A 16,851-nucleotide genomic window follows, 5' to 3' on the forward strand; every position below is an offset into this window, starting at 1 on the left:
GTGTGTGTGTGTGTGTATGCATGCGCATGCTCGCTGGCTCTGTGAATTGTTTTTTGAAGTCCACCCAGAGAACAAAGGAGTAAAGGAAAGTAAAAAAAACAAGAGCACGAGCGGTACATGTTAATAACCACCAACTCCAGTGCTTCTTCTATATCTCTCTGCATGATCATCTTGCACACACTGTTCAGAGAGTCTTTAAATATACCTGTTAATTCAGGGAACGTAATTACTGTACATCAGCATGTACTTACTGTCCCCATGACCATCTAATAATCTAATTATCTGATTAAAAATTGAAAAATAATAAAGTGAGAAAGATTAAATGTAAGAAGAACAAGTGATACTTCTACTTCTAGTATGTGTGTGTGTGTGCATGTGCTGTGTGTGTGTGTGTGTGTGTGTATGTGTGTACAGTATGTGTGTGTGTGTGTGTGTGTGTCTGTGTGTGTGTGTGTGTGTGCCACACTCACCATTGCGGTCAATAGCAAAGGGCGTGTGTGGGGTGACGATGTCGTAGTTGCAAATCTGGCTGTACTGTGGTGAGCAGTCCTGGTCCCAGGCTTCCACCTGCAGGATGCTGTCGTAGATCTTGCCCTCCGTCAGCGTGGCCTGGTACACAGGCTCCCGGAACACGGGCGCAAACTCGTTCACATCATCCACCTGGATATGCACCACCGCCCTGAGAGAGCGCAAGAGAGGGACAGAGAGGGAGAAAGAGAGGGATGGATCAGGGGAGACAAAAAAAAATAAAGGGAAAGAGAGAGACAGACAGAGAGAGAGGGGGGACGAGGAAGGATGAGAGAAAAAAATGGAAGGAAACACAACAGAGCAGAAAGAGAGAGAGAGAGAGAGAGAGAGATACACAGTGGAAGGCAGAAGAAGAGAAAAACATGACAAACAGAAAAAAGAAATAGATAGTTCAGACAGTTATTTTCTTACAATTGCAAAAACATGTACATTTGCCTCCTTACGCTGTCATACACTTCCCAGCACCCTCTCAGAGAAGGGCAGGGACTGAGATAAATCAATACTTCAGCATGAAATCAAAATTCCACAGCCACATAAACACGTTAAGAAAGGTAACACATTGTGATGCGGATCTTCACAGAGGGACACATGTTCCCGAGTGATACACAGCAGCAAACGCCCAGCTCAGAATCCCCCAATCACAACCAGCACTTGGCCTGAGGCCGAGAAGTGGAGAAGTGCCACTTTTCCAGGGCCCAGGGAAACAGGGATGTGAGTGGTCAAATAGGATTACAGTCTGATGGGCAAGCACTTAGGGAAACCACTTCAGTTCACTCGACCATCATTTAATAATAATGCTGCCGTGACCTTTCAACGCCCACTATCTGACCATGTTGGGAGCAGCACTGGGGTACAAGTTGCATGGAGGACCTTTGGTTCAGTCTGTGTTAGAAAACTGCACTGGTTGGAAAGGAACACACTTTGTCCAAGTCTTTGCTCAGCAGTAGGTTACATGGAGACAAGCACCTTCTCTTTTCTGTAAAGACAAGCTGATTTGTTGATTTATTAACCTTTGATAATAGCTAAGCTCAAAAAGAGGTCATAAGAAACGTCATCACAGCCAGTAAAAAGACAGTCAACAGCTGCTAAACAGCATTCTTAGATAGAATGTTGTGGGTTTGATTCCTGGCTGTCACCATTGTGGTCCTGAGCATGAGCAAGACACTTTACACCAGACACTAGCTCCAAGTCGCTGTGGATAAGAGCATCAGCTAAATACATAAGGGTGAGAGTGAGTTTTTGCGATCGTACAGCTAACAGCTAGGAGGGCGCAGCTAAGAACGTATACAAACAGCGATATCAGGCCCTTTCTAAGATCACAGTAATCAGTAATAAGCTCAGGCCTCAGAATGTTACCGGCCGACTGGGAATTCTCCAGATTCTCATGATTACTACTCCAATACTGATTGCATAATATACTGTAGTTTGGCTGTCTAGGTTACTATCCTTATATTTGGAATTATGTGCTAATAAGCAAAGTTGGATATATGTTACTTCATGCAATTACAAAGGCATTTGTACAAACATTAACCCTGCAGAGATGTTTTTGAGTTAAAGAACAGCTCGAATCAAAGCCAACTCCCCCCCTTTTTTTTTTAGTAAAAACACTTTTGATCTTACATCCAAAAGATGTGAGAGAGTTCAAACTAAAAGAACCTTTGCTGACTTGGATCTAGAATTGGAATTGTAAGTCTCTTTGTAAAGAAAATGATCCTAAAATTACATTTTTGAAAAGACCGACTTAAAGTGTAACTCCAGCAAAAATAGACCCCAGGGTCTTTTTCTGCATTAAAGCAACACCAAAGAACTTTCCCTCTGTCGCACGCACGCTATTTGTTTATCCAGCACCAGCTTTGCAGCTCTTCGAGTCACGGTAAAATGTAATTTTTGGTACATAGCTAATTTAGATACACCTATGGTGTGGGTGGTTGCGTTTCTTTAGGAGTCCGCTGTCTTGGTTTGTATAGAAATGGATATTAAGTGACACATACCCGCTAAACGGTGGAAATACTCGACCGACGGTAATAGGGGGAGTTCCGATAATGGTTATACACAAAGTTGTGGCTTTGAACTGGAACATGCAACCTCAGAGTTAACAAGAAACAGAAGAGAAACAGAGGGGCAGAGGGAGTGAGAAAAAACAAGGGGATAAAAGGAGTAGAAACTCAGAAAGAAAGAGAGAGAGAAAGAGAGAGAGAGATAGAGAGAAGCAGACAGACACATACACAAAGAGAGACAGAAGGAGGGAAGCTATAATAACCAAGTCTCCGCCTTTTATTTAATGTAGCAAAATCCTATATAGATATAATAGAATTAAAAACTGCTTTTGGCACGAGTCAGGTTTTCAAAGGTTTCCTCCCGAAAGAGCAATTCATCACTGAACCAAATGAGAGATAATTCCTCTGCAATTAGGACTCATTTATAATCCATTAGATTGCTATTTATCACATTTGATACCACTAACTGATGCCAAGAGCCATAGAGATGTAAATAATCCAAGCACAAGAAACTCAGAGAGAGACATTACTATACAGCATCCCTATATCACAACATTTCTTTAATAAAGAATGATGTGATTGATATCTGAGTAAATATGAATATGGCATTTTCATGTGTCAATGCAGGTAGAGTCTAATGTTGCATGTAGTTACTCTTTATCCAAACTATTTGTAGTAGAGCTTCAATCTGAAATAAGTTCAAGCAAGCTAAAAATAGTAGTAGACTGTCTTCCCTGTCTTATTTCATTAATATGACATATCGTTGACAATTGGACAGTCTACTCCAAAAACACATAGTCAACCTGGTCTGTGTTCTCTCTCTCTCCTCTCTCTCTCTCTCTCTCTCTCTCTCTCTCTCTCTCTCTCTCTCTCTCTCTCTCTTGTCTATGACCTTGTTTGATGATAAGTAATGCTGTCTCTATCTTTCATATGTCTTCCTAATTGAAGACATTAACTTAATGAGACCTGCATTTAGAATATCCTGCAGGGACGCTGTTCCCACTCACAGACAGGAGCACACACTTTTCATTAGGATAGCACACACACACACACACAAACACACACACACACACACACACACACACACACACACACACACACACACACACACACACAACTGACAACTTTCTGCGTCAAAAGCCATTCATCACAAATACCCAAGATGTGAAACCACAAGCAGAGCTCCCTCCTCCCTCCCTCTCTCTCCCTCCTCTCTCTATCTCTCCCTCCTCCCTCCCTCTCTCTCTCTCTCTCTCCCTCCTCTCTCTCTCTCTCTCTCTCTCTCTCTCTCTCTCTCTCTCTCTCTCCCTCCTCTCTCTCTCTCTCTCTCCCTCCTCCCCCCCCCCTCTCTCTCTCAGGGCCTGAAGCACTGCTCTCCACACTTCATCTCCCAGCTGCTGCTTCAGCCACCATTGTGCCCAACTTGTCAAGCACAACGACAGCTTCCGGCAAGCTCTGCAAACATCTCGATAGGTCATCAATACAGAACTACTGAGGGCTAAGCATTAGGCAGGTATTGGAGGAGTTTTCATCTCTTACTAGAGAATTGTTTATAAGCCTGTTATTACAACAATGTACAAGCATGTCACAAGATCACCACCACCATAACACCACTATTTAAATATTCCACTCAACTCAAAAATATGTCCATGGGTTTTATACAGGTAGTGGACCTTAAAACAACCACTGTTGTCATCTGTTGACTGCTTATACAAAAAGCACACATAGCCACCTGAAAATACCAAAGCAGCCTCTGAGTTTCCATACATAGTTCAGGGCCCAGTTTCCCGATAACGACGGAGACACGCTCTTAAGAGGGTTTTCTACGATTCATCTTACGATCGTTCGTTTGGTTTTTCCGACTGTTACCCGAACATGCTCGTAGCGTGAACGTGCGTGCACTGCTCTTAAGACGCTCTTAAGGGGAGCTGTCCATGTTAATAGTTTTGAAATATCCTCTGATTTGATCATTTGACACATTAATTCACATCAATACGAAAATAGAAACACTTTGACATCTGCATATAAGCATCCCAAGTAGGTTATATACCACACACAGACATAAATAATTGTAATTATTTAAGATTAAATTGTTGCACCATGCAATACACCATACTTTTTCGCTGTTTTTTTTCCGCTTTTTCGCTGCTTCTCACTTAAGAACACCTTTGAAGATAAGAAAGAAGTCGAGTAAAGTGAGGAAATGTGTAGGCTTAGATTTTGATGCAGTAGGCCTACAGACTAAACCACATGTTCCTTTCTCTGCTTGTACCCTTATAGGCCTAATAAAATATAGCCCTCACTTAGGAAAGATAATGTCAAACTATTCTGGCAACGTCTCGTTTCATAACTTGATTGCATTTTTGTCCGCTTTTCATCACATTATTATGACCATTAAATGTAGGCTATGCTGTTTTGCACGCTAAAATCTAATTCATCACAGGTAAACACAATAAAGAATGGGAACGTAAGTTGGATTATGTATTCTAAGTTGTAATTCCTCTGTACTGTATGTCCTGTTGGTGACCTCAGTGAGAAGTACTGTTAAGACGCTCTTAGCCGGTAACGACAACTCTGGAGCACTCGTAGATCTACGAGTGTTTTCACGACGCTCTTAAGCTACGATGGTTTCTGGAAACAGTCGGCAAATCTTAAGACGTTTGTAAGAGGGACTTTACGACGCTCTTAGGCTTAAGATGCTTTCGGGGAACTCTGGACTCCAGAGTACTCGTTACCGGCTAAGAGCGTCTTAACAGTACTTCTCACTGAGGTCACCAACAGGACATACAGAGGAATTACAACTTAGAATACATAATCCAACTTACGTTTCCATTCTTTATTGTGTTTAGCCTACCTGTGATGAATCAGATTTTAGCGTGCAAAATAGCCTACATTTAATGGTCATAATAATGTGATGAAAAGCGGACAAAAATGCAATCAAGTTATGAAACGAGACGTTGCCAGAATAGTTTGACATTATCTTTGCTAGGTGAAGGCTACATTTTATTAGGCCTATGAGGTAAAAAGCAGAGAACGCAACATGTGGTTTAGTCTGTAGCCTACTGCATAAAAATCTAAGCCTACACATTTCCTCTCTTTCTTACTCGACTTCTTTCTTATCTTCAAACGTGTTCTTAAGTGACACCGCAAAAAATTATTGCATGGTGCAACAATCTAATCTTAAAATAATTACAATTATTTATGTCTCTGTGTGGTATATAACTATATGTGGGATGCTTACGTGCAGATGTCAAAGTGTTTCTATTTTCGTATTGATGTGAATTAATGTGTAAATCCGAAGTTTAAATGGTAGGCCTATAGCTGTGACGTGCAGTCACCTGACATCACCGTCAAATCAGAGGATATTTCAGAACTATTAACGTGGACAGCTCCCCTTAAGAGCATCTTAAGAGGAGTGCACGCGCGTTCACGCTACGAGCATGTTCGGGAAACAGTCAGAAAAAACAAACGAACGATCGTAAGATGAATCGTAGAAAACCCTCGTAAGACCGTGTCTCCGTTGTTATCGGGAAACTGGGCCCAGAGCAACAATCTAGCCCCCAGGAACGTTTCATCATAGATGTTTAACCCGTTAGGCGCCAGAGGTTTTTTTTCGAAACGTTCGATTTTGACATCTTCATTTCAAAAGGCTATATCTTAAAAGTGATAAGAGATAGAGACTTTCTGTAAATTAGAGAAATATTAATGATGACCCAAAGTTTATGTAGAGATTAAATGTTTATATCTAATTTGCATATTATGACATCATATGGTGGCGGCCATCTTGGACTATAGAATTATCATGAAAAAATGTTTGAATGATAAAATGCACCACTTCTTTCCCCCCAAAATGTCCCTCACCTTCTGTATGCTATATTGCACAATACTGAATGCTCAGGTAATACTAAGTAGTAAACAAACTGTGTAAATCATTACTAATAAATGGCAGAAACAAACCAAATGCATGTAGCGGTAGGCTGGCCTTTTGCTGTAGAGATTTTCCATTTACTACATACAGTAGGCACTTTGATTCCATGTATGGGGCGCATATATATTATTCAGATGACACACAAACACAAGTAGACAAGACCTGTTTAGTTCAAAAGCTCACTTGCCACGGCAAGGCACAGATCAGGAGTGAGATGACGAGACAAGACAAGAGACAATGTTAGTATTTGTTTTCTTGGTAACACTTTATTTTAATGTGTCGCTATTACAGTGTACCTACCTAATTAGGTACAGTGGTACAACCTGTGTAACAACATGTACTATCAGGTACTATCATTGTACTTGCATTATGTATTTGTGGGTACCTACATATAGTTGTTACATGTAATACTGAGTGCTTTTACAAAACTTTGCCAATTTGCCTAAATTTTCATCAGAGGCAAAGAGCTGACCTGAGACCTGCTGGATGGGGTAAATCTGCCCATGATAGATTTGATATACAAACCATTCTTAGCTCCAGTCAAGGCCGCATTATCTTCAGTGTACATGTAACAGCTGTGCTGCTACAACCTTGTTACTCTTTGATACAGTGGAATAAACCTATTAAGTGTACCAGTTAATTACTTACATGTACATATGACATGTATGTTATGTCTTCGACGTCTTGGAACAGGTCTACTAATTCACATGTACTGTGTGGTGTAACAGCAGACACGTTTCAACACATCAATTACAGGATGCATGACATCATTGACAGGATGTATATAATATGTACATGTAACTACTTAACTGGTACACTTTATTTTAATGAGTTTATTCCACTGTATCAAAAGAGTAATAAATGTGTACCAACACAGTTGATACATGTACTACAGTATGTAGGGTAATGGCAGACATGTTCCAAGACACCAATGACACAACATACATGTAATATGTAATTGTAAGTACTTAACTGGTACACTTCATTTTAATGGGTTTATGCCGTATCAAAGAGCAATAAGTGTGTACCAACACAGCTGATATATGTACTATGTAGTGAATTAGTAGACCTGTTCCAAGACATCGAAGACACAACATACATGTCACATGTAAGTAATTAACTGGTACACTTAATAGGTTTATTCCACTGTATCAAAGAGTAACAAGGTTGTAGCAGCACTGTTACATGTACACTGAAGACAATAAGGCCTTGACTGGAGCTAAGAATGGTTTGTATATCAAATCTATCATGGGCAGATTTACCCCATCCAGCAGGTCAGCGACACATTAAAATAAAGTGTTACCGTTTTCTTTTTGTTGTTTCTGTTGATGTTTTTTTTGTTGTTTTTTTGTTAGCTGACAAAGACACACACATCACAAGGACATGAACACACAAAAAAGAACACATATATGTCCTAAATGGTCAGGGAAATAGATAATCAACAGTGTGAATCATTACTAATAATTTTTTTTTTTTTTGTAGCAGGCCTTTTGCTGTAGAGATAATGACTATCCATATCCATATCCTATCCATATAGGGCCGGCATTCCCATCATCTTGTGATAGACTATGCATGGCCTAATGGCTCTCCTGCCCCGTGTCACCACCTCTGCTCCTGTTGCGAGCAGCATGGCCAGATCTGCCTCGCGCTCGCGTCGAGTGGAGAGAATTTGCGCAGCTCGGACTAGGCCTACTGTCATTCTCATTGCGACTCCCCACATTGCCTCTACGTTCCCCCCTAACTGTCCTATGAGCTCTTCGACCTCGTCTAACATACCCAGTGGCATTATACAAAGGCTCCACCACGTTACTGTCGCCGTGATTGCGGAGAGGTACACGTTCAGAAGACAGAAGCTAGCGCTACATGGACATTAGGCTACCTCCAGCCTCGTTCGCCACACCACTAACACCCTGCTAATTTCCCGATGAACACTCCGAACCCGTGAAACATTATTCCCACCAGTGACATTGGGCAAACGATTCAACGTTTGTGCTTGGTGTAAGCTAAACTATGGAGTAAACTCTCACTTTGTCCGGCTGCATTATTGCAAGGCACGGACGCATCTGAAGCCTCACTAAACGAATCACCGTCATTTTCTGAAGGCAGATATTCCCCTTCAGAATCAGGGTCCGCGAATAGAAGACCCAACACTTCATTTCGGGTAAACTTTTGCCATGACCAGGGGTGGGCAACTCATTTCCCCAAGGGGCCACATGACAAACTGGGACTGTTGAGGAGGGCCAGACCCAAAATACCGAACTCAAGTCTGAACTCAATTCTGTTCAATTCTATTCTGTTCTTGTATAACATTAAGTAAATCATATGGTTTTGTTTACTAGTCGTAAGAACAGATGAAAATGTGAGGGAGACAAAGGAAAAACAGCAATATTTAATCTATGTCCAGTATTTAATCCTCTTTCTCGAAAATTATTTTTTGACATTGACATTTTTGTTCAGTTTTCAAAGACTGATATAAAAAAGTACTACAATATCTATATAATTAGGCTAGGTCATAAAAATGTGAAGGAGTCAGTACAACCGATAGGCCTGTGCCACCATTTCATCAACACTCAGCAATATTTCATCATTAAATCATTGCATCATTAAATTAACTCTATGCAGAATTAGACTACGAAAATGTGGAGCAGACAATAGTAGGCTGTCATTAGTTAATCAACATGCACAAAGAAAACTATTTTAAAAATGTAGGTTATGTTTTTGCTTTAACTTTATGCACATAACTGTGATTGGTCAACTCGCTCTGTGTGTTGAGCCGGCTGCTTTAAGCAACCTGTGGGTAGTAGCATCATACTAGTTCGCTAACATAAGCTTTGCAAATAAACTCAGACATATTTTGGTTACAATTACGGGGTTATCCGATTGTAAACTGTCTATCTGCCAGTAACGCCACTTCGTATCGCCAACGAGCAGCAGTAGGAGTTTGTTCTAACAACCTTTGCGGTGGTGAGCGACGCAGACATAAGAGACACAAAACTTTGAAAGGTTTACGCCGATGTAAAGGCAACTAGGCCTACATTGTGTCGACGCAGAAGCATAAATTCACCAGCACATCAGTGAGGGTGTTTACGTCGTATGCATCCACGCACAAATGTATGGGCGTACAAATAGCAGTCGCTTTCAAAATAAAAACAACGATATTGATTTGTATGCATTATCTCTATGCTAGGCTCTTGACTATTGTTCTTTCACGGACCTTACGCGGGCCGGTCAGGGAAAGTCCACGGGCCGGATGTGGCCCGCGGGCCGTATGTTGCCCATGTATGCATTAGACGATAATCTAATGCAAATACTCGCTGACGTTGACAATATCGCTCTGATAAAGTGACTCACACGCACACTAGCTCCGGTATTGCACGCACTGATTCAATGCGCTGTAGCGCGAAGGTTTTGTTTAAAGCTTGCCCTTTTTTGGACTTGGGGATGACGTATGACATGTCTGCCATCTAGTGGAGTGGAGGTCGAACGAAATATGACACCCTATTTGACTAAATCGGCCGTTTTATTCAGTACCGCATCTTGTCGACAAAAGTTGACCGTGGCGCCTAGAGGGTTAAACATGGTTGGAGCTCATTAACATCCAGTCTACTAAAAACAACAACACCAACACTGGATGAAATACAAACAAATACAAGTTTGTAAAGTAGTTCAAAGGATTATCTTTACTCAAGGTGACACAACATCAGCTCTGTGTGAACATAAAGACACTAGAGAAACAGCATTGCCGAAAGAGGTTTTGTGATTATCTTGGCAGTCGTAAGGGTGCACTTTGCAGCTCTGCAGCTGTGTTGCAATGGCAGTATTTTTAGGACCGTTGAGGCAGTTTAACAAAAAACAGACACTTAATATGTACAAAACAGCCTCTTAGGCATGAAATTAAATATTTTATCATCATGCTTTTCCCAAACATACTGAAGATTTGTCAAAAGTAGACAAGTTACATTACTCTTGTGTAATGGAAGACCCAGAAGTGTATAACAAATTCTTAATCACAGCATCAGATTACACATCAAACCCTTATTTATTTATTTAAAAAGAACAGATGTCCAAGTATCCCCATTTAATTCAGACAGACCCAAGCCATTTTCACTTTCTGTACAACAGCACATGGACCAATAAAGAAACATGACTTTCACAGTGCAACACTGGCAGGAAAATGGACTAAGGTCCACTGCCTAACCAACTAAACAAAAGAAATTAAGAAAACAAAGAATAGGGGGAAATTCATGCATTGTGACAACTATTATGACTGCTAAATGGTGAACAGAGAAGCGTGCTACTCACTTGTGAGACTTCTTCCAGCCTGCACCGGTATCTCCGGCCCCACAGTCATAGGCCTGGATGATGAAGGTGTACTCCTTCTGCAGCTCGCAGTCGATGGGGCTCCGTGCCCTCAGGACGCCCTCGCCTGATGTGCGGTTTAGCACCACTGCCTCAAATGGGGCCTCCTGCCCATGGATCTTGAAAGCGCAGATTTCTCCTGCAGCCAAGAACAAAATAAAAGGAAAAACAAAAAAGAGGGGAAGAAAATAGAACCCAAATGAGAGAAGAGCGGAGGTGAGATTCTAAAGTGCAAGTAATGGGCTTTGCTGCCATCTCGGTGTGCTATTGTTGCCATGATTTTCTCGCTACATGTCGCCGCTGTACCCAATGTTATAATACAGGACATTGTTTGCCTTAACCATTCGCCAGTGTCTTGCTGAGAGACGAAGAATGGCCTGTTTCCACATGTAATTGCTTCATTGCTGCAATGGACTCACGTTGAGAGAGAGGGCACAGCAAGAGAATGACTTTTCCTACCGCTTCTCTCTCTCTCTCTCTCTCTCTCTCACTTTTTATAGTTTGCTATTGCTTGCGACTTTTTGATAGCTTTTCCTCTTTTCTAGAATATTTTGGGAGACACCCGGAGGGCACAGAGGTCCAAATCCATCGTCACATTTGCAAACTCAGTGCTCCGTACCACTTATCCATCTCGCTGATCTGTTTTTCATTTCTGAACACCGCGGCAACACCGCGGCACGGGCAGCATGCAGGGGTGTGCTGGGTCTCTGCTGTGTGGCAAGTTTCTCCCACTATGCAACATGCAGAATCTGCCATTATGGGGAAAAAAAGATAACTGAGCTCCATAGCTAATCAATGTACACCAATCCCATCCATGCTCCTCAAGCAACTTGCAAATTGGCTGGAGCTGTTGATGGCTTGGCCCAAGCTATTCAGCTTGTTTCCCAATTTACAGAGCCAGAACAGTATGCAAACACCAGAGTTTTATGTGGACATTCTGAATTAGAATTGCAGGCTCCACCTTCAACCTAAACACTTTGACTTGTGTTCGGTACACACTACATCACACCATGTGATGAACTGTTTGCTGGCTTATATAAGCTCTGCTGTGAGTCATGGCTATTCACACACGCAGTCGCAGGGGCAAACATCAGTCTTTGTGCTCAGGTGTTTCAATTCCCGCCTGGTTGCTCTCTGTTGATCCGGGGAGGAACACAGTCTCCGTCTCAGGGGGAAGGGCGAGCCTCACCTTAGCTTACGCCAGACAAACCCTCTGTGCAATTGAGGCCCAGACAAAAAAAAATAAAAAATATCTGTTGACAACACAGCAGCAGGGAGACACAACAATGGAGGCTGTCTGACCATTGTGTCCTTTTTTCTAGTGGGTTGGACTTTGCAGGCAACTGGAGCTCCCAGGAGCTCTGCCTCCTGTCCCTTTTTGGGATTTGGGTGGAGGGTGGAGGGGGGGATCGCTGGAGAAAAGCCGAGGCACTCTGACCCCGTGACGGCTGATATCACTTAAGAGGCGGGCAGCAGTGGAGAGAACAAACAGCAGCCGCGGTCCAGCGCAGTGAGCACTCGCCTGCTGTCGCATCCTGATAAGCCAAACTTTTCTCTCTCCATCCTCTCTCTCTCTCTCTCTCTCTCTCTCTCTCTCTCTCTCTCTCTGCCTCACTCACTTCTTTTCCCTCACCTCTTAATTTCTCATTCAATTTAATTTAGTCTTTTTCTCTTGCCCACTTTGTCTTTCTCTCTTGCACTCTCTCTCTCTCTCTCATCTCAATGCCATCCTTCAACTCTCACACTGTCTTCCTTTCTCTGTCTCCCTCTCTCTTTCTCTCAGTCACTCCCTCTCTTCCTTCCCCACTTTCTTTGTAAATCTGATTTAACCATTAAAAATAGAAAACACATTCACCTCCTCCTGCAGTGGTGAAATAACAATTTACCCTCCGCAACCGCCCCCCTCCTCCCCCCTTCCCCCAGCCTGGGCCCGCAGTTCAGATTTCCCCTTTACATTAGCCCCTCAATGCCTTATCGAAATTAAACGACCGCCACAATGGGCGCCGGGCAACAAGGTGTAGCGGAGGAAAAAAATAATAATAAGAGAGACGCGGCAGGCGGCATGTGAGCAGGGAGATAAGGATGGCAGAGTCCTGCACCCCCAAAGCCATCCAAATATTCTGTTAGACGGCACACGAAAATGGAGTGAACTGGAGAAGAGAGGAGAGAGAAAGAGAAAAAGAGAGAGGGAGAAATAGAGTATGCAAGAGTACTAAAGGAGAGCAAGTGAAGGGAGGGGGGAAATCCAACATGAGAACAACTCTAATAACCACAGTGTGTATCTGTATTTATGAATGTGTGTGTGGGGGGGTGTGTTTGTATAAAATACGACGGCAAGCAGGAGAATATTTCCACTTAGCGCTCAGGAGTCACACGCAGAAAACTTTTTTCCGCTCCATCTGTCGCTACAAATGCACATCCACCACCCACCCCCGCACCCCCGGAGATTAGATGCAGGAAGGGCAGTAGGGTCAGAGTGAGTGTCACAGACAACAGCGAATGGCACAGCACCATATAGGCAAAGAGTCACCGCATCGCGCTGGGCTGCCAGCCAAATATTTCAATCATGTCAGCAGAAGCCATGCAAAGCAGACGCCATCTTCACCCTCTCCACTTCCCCAAGAAGTGCAGCTTGTTCATTTGGCCTACATTGAGCACCCCCAGACCCCCCCCCCCCCACCCACCCAACCCCTCCCCTTTGAGCACACAGTTTTTAATCTGTCCAGGTTTTTCTTGTGTGTGTGCAGAAGATTTTGGAGACATCCATTTAATTTGAAGTGGAAGTATTAAATCGGGCCTGACAGATGTGGTATTTCAGAGGGCCGATTTGAGTGCAAGCTCGGAGGGATCAGGGGAGTGAGTCAATCGGAGAGAGCCAGCTTGAATACTCACTTGCGTCACTGTTCATGCTGCGCCTCGCTGCAACAAAACACTCCAGTATTTGCCAGGAAAAGTTTAGCGCGAGTTGTGCTGGAGATGGGATGTGGAGAGGGCAGTTACGTCCACGTTTAGCTGCAGGACATTTGCTTGTGCTTCAGTATGGGTCCAGACCGAAGGTTTGATGATGACTGCTTCCAGTCTGGCTACAGCTCATTATGTGTGAAATATACGAATGGCAAATTTGAGTGACAAATTAATTTCTCTCATATCAAAAGAGCCTTACCAGACCTCATTAGTTATCAGTGATTTCTCACTGATGTCTCTCAATGAATGCATCAGTCAGTCCTCTCTCAAGCACACAATCTTCAATTCTACTTCAGGTACTAGCTATCTGGCACTTGACAGAAGTGTTATGTCATAAACATTTATGACTTGTTTATAATGTTTATGACACGTTTATGACAGTGTCATGTCAGTCTTATGTAGATACCTTCAACTTAAGTATACCGTAACCATTATTTATTTTTTGCAAGTTCTCATGTCAGTGACTGAAAAGGTGGGGGCGGTGCTTATCCTGCCCTTCAGTAGTACTCTCCCTCTCCCAACTGTAGTGCCCTGCCCTTCAGTAGTACTCTCCAGAGAAAGAGAGAAGTTGGGAGAAAAGGAGAAAGAGGAGGAGGAGAGGATGACGAAGAGGAGCACCAAAGCACTGCCCATTACCTTTCAATTTCTACGAGCGAGCCAGCACCTCCTTTGATCCCTCTTGAGACAGGCTTCTTTCTTTCAGTTGCTTTTTCCTGCTATGTTGGATTGTCCATGAAGGATTGAAAAGATGATAAATCAAGGTTGCTGACTGCTGAGAGAGCCGTTGACTGAACTCATACCTTATAAATCCTCCCTAGCACAGGGAGGCAGTTTATGGAAGTCATCTCTCTCTTTCAGTCTTTTTCTTTCCTTCTTTACCCCCCCCACACACACACACACACACAAACACACACACACACAACAACAACACATTTCTGTTCCTTTAGAAGCACCTGCCCAGGTTGTCACACAGGAGTGCATTTACTATGACAGCGTAACCTGAATCTTTGTCAGTCCACAGAAAGAGCACACTGTGCCTTGCCGTTTTACATGGGATTGTACTAAGCATTCACTTCATCAGGTAAACAGCGCTGATCACGGCCCTCCAACCTTAATATCCACTACCGACAACGGAATGGTGTCATTCAATCACAGACATAATAGAACTGAGTCAATCGGTGGCAACAGGAAAAGGCATCAAAAGTTCAGTGATCATGAAATAATATAACACATGATAATAAGTTAATAAGTCAATGAATGCAGTAATTCTACTCCACACAAAATAAAACTCAAACTATTGGTGCAGGCTGTGGCAGATGCAATAGTCTAGCACAGTGTTTCCCAAAGTCTGGGTCGCGACCCACGGGTGGGTCGCAGGAGATTTTATTTGGGTCGCCAGCACAATTTATGTTGTGTTATAGCCTAACTGATACCATTTGTCATTTGATACCAGGAAAGCTAACAGTTTTCTATTAGGATGTATAGTCACGATTTTGTCATAAAAGCTCATGAAACTGGGGGACGAACGCATCGCAGAGGGGGTGCCAGAGCATGGATATCTACCTCTCAAAATGAAACCGTTCTGTGGGGCGCCTGCCATGTACCTCACAGTTGCAAACTGCAAGGAACATGAATCCGCCTATTTGCACGAACATTAAGAGATACCAGTGCATTACATTAGGCTACAATTTAAATGGACATTTTAAACACTATTCCTCTCGTTTTCTACCTCGCTAACTCAAAGTAAAGGCGCATTCTTCCGGCTATTGCGCAAAAGCTTCTTGTTCTGATATAACAACTATACAATATAATATAATACAACAATACAATATAACGACTTGAGTTATTTGCTGTTTACATCGGAATTGACGTCCACAGTGTTATGGACCCATTTGTCTGCAACGCAACGTAGCCTACAACATTTTTTTTAGAAATACAGGAACAGCTTACTATGCTGACGAATGACGACTGCGCAACATGCAAGAATTTCCCTAACTCTCGGATGTGCATTAAAACGTATCTTTTCAGTAGTCATTTCCAACTTTTCACGCTGATGGTGCTCAAAATGCAACACAACCGTGTTCAAAGCAGGATCTATCTATTTAGATCCTATAGCAATGTATGGTTGGAGGAGCCATAGAAAAGTTGGAGAACCTGTGGCCTAAAACAATATTGGTGGTTGCAGGGTAGATTTGAAATGAAATGGGTCGCAATGGTCTGTCATTTTTAAAAAGTGGGTCCCCAGAAAAAAAGTTTGGGAAACACTGGTCTAGCAGGTATAGGGAGTGGATGACGTGAAAAAGCAACAGTAATACATTAAAAAGCAAACAAAACTAAAGGTTGCTTTTGACAGGGTACACAGAAGCAGAACTGGTGCTCTGAATTCTGCTTCTGTTGTTTCTGAGAGTTTCTCCTATTGACATACTACTGCAATCTTGCTTGCTAGACTTGCTTTTCAAATGCAGAAATGTCTCAGCACAAAGCTGTTTTCATACATATAATCAATACCTAATCAATCAGTCTTCACACTACTCCTTCATGTTTTTGCACGGTATCCCCACTTTTCTCTCGACCTTCCCATGAACGAGTCATCCTTATGCATGAGTTCAGCACTCCTATACATTCAATGCCGTGTTTACAGGTGCAGGTAGTGACAACATCTGAAATGGACTCTAATGCCTTGATAAATCTGGCCTACAGTGTCCACAATATTTGCCATCTACTCCTCTGAGTGTTTGTTGCCCTTGACCAACAGGGGGCCAAAGGGTAATATAATCGGGTACATACTGCTGTTATTGATCGTGTTGTTATTGTTGTTGTGGTTACTGGTCGTACGGTAGAAGTAGTGGTATCCATAATAGTGATACTATTACTTTTTCTAATCTAATCTTAGTGTTATTCTCACTGTTTCAGTTTTTGTTTTGAGTGCTTTTGTTGATGTTTTTTAACCCTAATTTGCATAGCACATTGGCACAGTTTTTGATGGTTTTTAAAATGTGCTACTTAAATAAACGCGACTTCAGTATACACTCACAAAGGTCATTCTCAAAGACCTCAGTGCTTAAGTGAACATAT

At 42.5% G+C, this 16,851-nt stretch overlaps 1 protein-coding gene across 1 annotated transcript in view; it reads right to left on the bottom strand.

The window, feature by feature from the left end:
- The window catches only part of clstn2a (calsyntenin 2a), a 241,428-nt gene that overhangs the window by 75,235 nt on the left and 149,342 nt on the right, over nt 1-16,851 (bottom strand). Inside the window, exons 3-4 of the mRNA XM_042098987.1 lie at nt 10,756-10,951; nt 471-679 (exon numbers count right to left, since the gene is read on the bottom strand). Coding sequence (XP_041954921.1) covers nt 471-679; nt 10,756-10,951 — 405 coding nt within the window. The remainder of the gene's footprint in view (nt 1-470; nt 680-10,755; nt 10,952-16,851) is intronic.

The sequence above is a fragment of the Alosa sapidissima genome, chromosome 1 (genome assembly GCF_018492685.1).
Source record: "Alosa sapidissima isolate fAloSap1 chromosome 1, fAloSap1.pri, whole genome shotgun sequence".
NCBI classification, from domain to species: Eukaryota; Metazoa; Chordata; class Actinopteri; order Clupeiformes; family Clupeidae; genus Alosa; species Alosa sapidissima.